Source organism: Pinus tabuliformis, chromosome 4_1 (assembly GCF_031772625.1).
Source record: "Pinus tabuliformis cultivar Carrire ecotype Pingquan chromosome 4_1, CPIR1, whole genome shotgun sequence".
NCBI lineage: Eukaryota > Viridiplantae > Streptophyta > Pinopsida > Pinales > Pinaceae > Pinus > Pinus tabuliformis.
The window spans coordinates 731,776,384-731,782,912 of NC_142303.1; the positions used below are offsets into that span (position 1 = coordinate 731,776,384).

Here is a 6,529-nt window from a genome sequence, read left to right on the forward strand (position 1 = left end):
TTAATTAAAATTATCATTTTCCACTCTTCTAATACTTTATGCAATTATACACTTAAAAATAAAATATTAATAACACACCTCTATCCATGTCTCCATCCACTAATAATATAATATGAATTTATTTAATAATTTTAAAATTAATTAAAAATAATAATTATTTTAATATTTCCTTAAATTTAATTTGATATTATTATGAATTATAATTATCACAACTCTCATGTTAAATTTATAAAAAATATATATTTTTATAATGATTTCAGACATTATTGTTAACTAAATATATTACAACTATTTAAATCTTATTATTAAATAATATATATTTTGAAAAATATAAAATTTGTTTTTTTAATAATTATGTACAACTATTTAAATTTTATTATTAAATAACATATATTTTGAAAAATATAAAATTTGTTTTCTTAATAGTTATATTTTGGAATAAAGAAAAATACTTCACTTTTTTTCAAATCTGGAAACTTGAAAATATAAATGAATGAAAATATCTATGGTATAAAAACTAATTTTAAACATTTATAAAAATTAAAAATCATAACCACACATTCATGGAACGAGATTAAGTGAAGTAATGTACTCATCATTATGATGACTTTGAATCGTACCGTGCATCATATAGGTTCATCGCATCTATTTAATAATAAGGTTCAATGCATGGATATAGGATCAACGGGTAATCTAACAGTTCATTGGAGAGATCTAATATGATTTTTTGTCCAGAAATTTCATGACACCACGAAATAATACCTAAACCTATAAGATGTGCTTGTCATGCTAAAGACAAGAAGAAAACATAAACAATTGGAGTGGATATATGTTGAATTGGGACAAGACAAATTGGGCATGAATTTAGGGAGTATGATTACTGAAAATCAGGATTTGGGAGATGAACGAGGCCTGGTCCTCCGTCCCATTCCAGCATTAACGTAACGTGTGTCGCTTAGTGGTTTTATTTTATAGGGATGTGTTATTTTCTACTTGATGTTTCTGAGAAAAATTGTTAAAAAGTGAAAAAAATTCACTGAGCTCCATTAGTGCAGTTGAGTTGAATAACAATTACTATTATACCGACAACATAATTAAATCCATCCTTACAAAAACAGAGAAAAAACTGTTCTGCTGGTGTTCGGGAATGGTGATGGAATCTGAGGGCTTTGTTTTTTAAAGCACTGCGCGCCTCAATTTACTACGGCCCGGTCCCTCAAAGCCTTGAATCACGCCGTTCGAGAAAAAAAACATCCGAATTTACAGACCATTTTCTTCATTGGCACGCAAAATATCGACCCAACAAATATCCAGTCATTTCCGTGGTGCCATCCCATATATTTGCCGTTCGCAGGTTTGCTTCTGGCTGCCTTTATTACCATCGCCCGACACCGCGAGCACATAAGGTTGAAGCAGGTCCGTTTCTTGTTGTCTATATTAGTGGTTGCGCGACACTGCGATCACATAGGTTAAACATATACTTATTTGTCATTTCTGTATGTGTTTGTTGTTTGCTAGATCGGATCATCATATCATGAGGATGAGCTGCAATGGCTGCCGAGTCCTACGAAAGGGCTGTGGCGAATCTTGCATTCTCAGGCCCTGCCTCCACTGGATAAGCACCCCAGAGTCACAGGCGAACGCCACTATCTTCTTAGCCAAGTTTTATGGGCGCGCTGGCCTGACAAATCTCATTACCAACGGCCCCGAGCATTTGAGGCCTGGTAACACTCCTTTAAACTCGGTTTGGCAATAATTTGCGCAGACCCATCTAAACCCTGATGTGATATAGCATAGAAATTGCAAATCTAGGGTTGCATATTTCAAATCTCATTTATGCAAACCTAGGGTTGCATATTTCAAAATCTCATTTATGCAAACCTAGGGTTGCATATTTCAAAATCTCATTTATTTAAAGTTGTGAGTGAAGTCTATATATAAATCTGAAACTTAAAAATAGATTAAATTCATATTAGATTCAATACTGTTAGCGTTACACAGACACACAAAGGGGACACGCATATATATTGCACAGTATCCTTGATCTAATTCCAAAGAGAATAAAGAGACTAAAGAAACCATATACATATAATTTGTGTATTTGGTGTTGCAGCGATATTCAGGTCCCTTTTATTCGAAGCTTGCGGCAGAATGATGAATCCGATACACGGATCGGTTGGACTTCTCTCGTCGGGTAACTGGGCATTATGTCGGGAGGGGGTGGAGAACATCCTGAGAGGATCGTTCCCTTCCATTACGCCGGATAGTTCTGCGGCTCGTGCCGTGCGAATGGAAACCACGGCCTTCCGCGAGTTGCATAGATCAGTAACGACCAGAGGCAAACTGAAGGGCCTGTCGCATTCGAAAGCCAGAAGAAAATTACGCGAACATGCATCCACTACCAGTCATATGGATTCGAGCTGCAAGTCTCATGATGACTTGGGTGATGTAACAAACAATTTGAAGAGGGCAGCAGAGAACTGTCCAATTAATGAAAAATACATAGAGAAAAGTTCGACATTTTTGTCAGCGGGGGAAGTGGATGAATTCATTGCTGCCGATCAAGCACAGATGGAGTACTGCCATGATCTCCCTAACCTCAAAACCAGTCATACTGAAGTTGAAGCTCCGTGTAGTCCGGTAGGTTTGGAGCTAACGCTTGGCTCTCAAGAATATTTTCCACGTACTCCTGATAAATCATTAGCTTTTGACCTGCGTTGCAGTGAGGCCTTTTGGAATCAGTGCATGGAGAATTCCCTGCCATGAAAAAGTTCATTTTCTCACTTCTGTATATACCCATGGCGAAATACACTGAGATTGTATGTATTGTATAGGACCTGTAAGTAAACTACGGGAAGTCTCCCACATGAAAAATCAATCGATAGTATCCTGTATATTTTAAACTTACCTTTATTGATAAAGACCATACGAGTTAAGATGAATGTACCTCTATTTTTTATTCTCAGTCTGCTAATGTTATGTACTTTCCATGTTATAATATCCAGTATATTTAAAATTTGAAATTTTTTATTAAGCAACATCACGGGAGTTATCTGAATGTACTTGTATTTCGGATTTTCAGTCTGTTAATATTAGGGTTAGTTTCATACTTAATCAGAAATACAACTGAAAACAATAGTATGAATTTATCAGGACGGTCTGAGGTGGAAGTATAATTATGTTAATATGTACTCGAGAGAGTAATATAGCTTTAATTTTCTTTTTAAGTAATGGTTCACAATATTTTCTTACTCACTTACGTTTGCTTACTTCTCTATACATATAATATTAATTTCATTTATTTGGTGATCTCTCCATCTTGCATCTCTGTGTTTTAAAAACTCGCTAAGAGGTTTTGGGCGGACAAAATTGGTTGCCTTTCTGTGTTTTTCCACTTGTCCAGGTTAACTTCTGCCCATTCAATATTAGTCACTTTGTTAATCTTATGTCGATTATATCGGGTCATTTCAATAATCTTGGACCTAAAACATCCGTCCTCCTCACGGATCTTCACTGCAGTGCATCCGTTCTCTTCACGGATCTTCACTGCCACTGCATAAATGCTCCGATCAGCTGATATCCGGGATAGATCTGCCACTGCATAAATGCTCGGATCAGCAGATATCCGAGATAGATCTATTGTATGGTCTCACACCATTGGTGTGACTGACGTATAGGTAGTAAGCAGTGATTCGCTTAAAATATCAAAACCCATGGCCTTGGCCTTGGATTCGTGAGTTCAATCTTGTGCTGCGACGAAGTCGAGTAAGGTAGAGAGGGATTTGGAGGATGAGAATGGTAAAATTGGAGTTTACTCTGCAAGCGTTTAGAATTAGTAACATTTGGTCATTTACGGTATTGTAGATGGCGGAGGACTTTGTGGACATAATCCTCTTGCCAGATTCCCACTGTAATTCACCATGGCCACGCCATCACCATCTGCTGCCAATTCTACCGGCGAAAGGTAAAATTCACAGTTTTCCTCGTGGATAGATCTGCATATTGAGATGAAAACCCTCACTGGATAAGAGATCGTGCCCCTATATTGATTTAGAAGCCACGAATCATGGAAGTTCAAACATGCAGCCATGGAAGCCAGTAATGATCTTATGAATGCCATATTTTAATCTTTGAAGATGTGGTGTTCTCCCTTAAGAACAATAAAAGACCAACAACCAATAATGAAGTACTTGCCGTATCGTAGTGGCAATGTCAGTGGTTTTTAATTTTACTTTAGTCTAGTGGAATTTTACTCCAGTCATTCATTTATTTATTTATTGTTGATGTTTTTAATTTAATTTATTTAGCTATTTTGGATATTGAAAAAAAAATTATGTTTCATTTTTTATTTTCATTCTTCACCATGATATCAAAGTTCCAAAGTTTTATAAACCTCCATATCGTAGCACTTCAAATTTTCTTCTGTGTTCAGAAAAAAGAAACAAAAGTGGTGAGAAGTAGTGATCAAATTTGAAGAAGTAGTCTTAATTTTATTTGGAAGGGCATACATTTATTTAACCTTTCAAAGATCAAAAGTTATAAAATATTTGTACTTCTTTATAAAAATATTTGTACTTCTATTAACAAGTGTATATTAAATAAACTCTTTATTTTAAAAAATGCCAAAATGAAATAGTGTCTTTCTAAATCTTTAAAATTTAAAAAGTGGCTACATTAAAATACTATAAAATCTCAATAGAATTTAGTATATAGGCAAACATTTTTCTCAAAATTCTATTAAAAAAAGGTAAACATATGTTTCTTCTATTCATTAGATAATCTTCAAAAGTATTTGAATTTACATCATTGAAAATATAAATCTATTTGCACAATGGAAAAAGTTTTTTTAGTTTTCATTTGTTTCTAATTTATACTATATGTTTTGTTCAGTTGGAAACATTAAAGGAAACCAAAAAAACAAATATATACCTTCAACAACCAAGGGAATTGAACTTTTCTCTTAACATTGCTTAATCAAAGAACACTATCAATAGACTTTCATCTCCATTAAAAACTTCAAGCTCTATAAATTCAAAAAATTATGTAATTAAAAGGAAAGTTTTCCATATTTAATAGGGAAATGTTGTAATATGTAATACACATCTGCAGTGTTGTTGTTGTATGGCTTGGTTGGTTGTTTTTGTTGTTGTTTAAGAATGGTTTTCAAATTTGGTCTTTACAATGAATTCAAGTTTGGTTGATATCTTTTTCTAATAATGTGGCTTCTTTTCGTTGATGTCTTTTTCTAATACTATGGTTTCTTTTCATTAACAATGTCTTTTAATTTTTCTATGATTTCAACATCTCCTTAAAAACCTCTTCATAGCAGCAACTATATGGACACCCACACACACAACTTATTTCTTAGATGCGGAATGGAGAGAATGAAGCGGGAGAGACAATAGTAGTTGTATGAATAGTTATTGGCATTTTATATCTTTTGGGAAGACCTATTGTAAAAACAAAATTAATTTGTAGGCCTGTAGGAAAACCAATCTTCGGTTGTGTGGTTATTAATAGAGCCCTGGAGTTTCATTTTAACACTTCTCCCTGGTTCAAAACTCTACATAATTTTATGGGAAGCACACTTATTATTTCTCAAATTTTTTTATAGCATTAATTTCTATGTTTTCAAAAACTAGAGAGTTAATAAAGAAAAAGGCTTTTTAAGATAAGAGAAGAAATACAGGGTTTTAAATAAAGTTTGATTTTACAAATGTTAGGCTTAATAGTAAGCTTGATTACAGTAAGTTCAAATGGCAACAATGCTAGGATTTTGTAAGCATTATGGTTGTCAATCATGGAATCATCTAAAAATAGAAAAGAGATGGTAGTAGTTATTTACCACCATCTAATGGGGTAATCTCATAATTGAACAATCTTTTTTCCACTGGAAAAATCGTAATCTTTCATTAACTTTGAAAAATTACATATTGTAGATGCAGGATGCATATGCTAGTATCTGTCAGCCTCTGTGGGCTCAGAAGAAGTTCAAAAAATATCAGTATATTTACCAGAAACATCACGCAGGATGTTCATAATTAGTCCTTCTATTTAGTGTGTATATTTGCCACGCAGGGCCATATATATATTCTATCCAATATAATCAAAAAGCTGTGCAAAATTCCAAAAAATATCAGATATTCAGTTCATGGGCTATCAGCCCTGTGGTAATGTGGGTCTATGTAAGGGCGGTGATAGTATTGGTATGCATTTGACCCACGTTGTTCCTGGATCATCCACTCTCCTCTGGGAAGTATCGTGGCCGCCTTGGATAGCTCGTCAGCACTGCAGTTATGTTCCCTGTAAATATGATTGCATGTGATATCATTAAAATGAGCCTTAAAAATATTTATTTCATCCAAAATATTATTGAGTGTGTGAGTGTGACAAGCAGCAAATATTATTGAACCAGTCTATAATGATCTTCGAATCTCCATATATATTAATGCTCATGCAGTTATGCCCCAAAGAAAAATGCATGAGGTGACGAAGAGTGATGAGTTCAGCAAAATTGTTTGTGCCAACC

The 6,529-nt window shown here is 34.2% G+C and overlaps 1 protein-coding gene across 3 annotated transcripts; it reads left to right on the forward strand.

The window, feature by feature from the left end:
* Nucleotides 1-1,096: 1,096 nt before the first annotated feature.
* On the forward strand, nucleotides 1,097-2,946 carry LOC149178220 (uncharacterized). Of its 3 annotated transcripts, none has more exons than XM_089423568.1 (3): nucleotides 1,097-1,354; nucleotides 1,519-1,724; nucleotides 2,114-2,946. In XM_089423568.1, exons 2-3 carry the CDS (start codon nucleotides 1,535-1,537, stop codon nucleotides 2,764-2,766), a joined length of 843 nt encoding a protein of 280 aa, XP_089279694.1. In that variant the 5' UTR covers nucleotides 1,097-1,354; nucleotides 1,519-1,534; the 3' UTR covers nucleotides 2,767-2,946. The 3 variants fall into 3 exon arrangements, with proteins under 3 accessions (XP_089279694.1, XP_089279692.1, XP_089279693.1); XM_089423566.1 differs by having other exon boundaries at nucleotides 1,098-1,416; XM_089423567.1 differs by having other exon boundaries at nucleotides 1,098-1,406.
* Nucleotides 2,947-6,529: the final 3,583 nt, after the last annotated feature.

Bases quoted from the DNA above. Each gene is read 5' to 3' on its own strand.
- LOC149178220 (XM_089423568.1), top strand. From the start codon at position 1,535: ATGAGGATGAGCTGCAATGGCTGCCGAGTCCTACGAAAGGGCTGTGGC. The intron at 1,725-2,113 runs GTAACACTCCTT...TTGGTGTTGCAG, and splicing joins CCCCGAGCATTTGAGGCCTG to CGATATTCAGGTCCCTTTTA.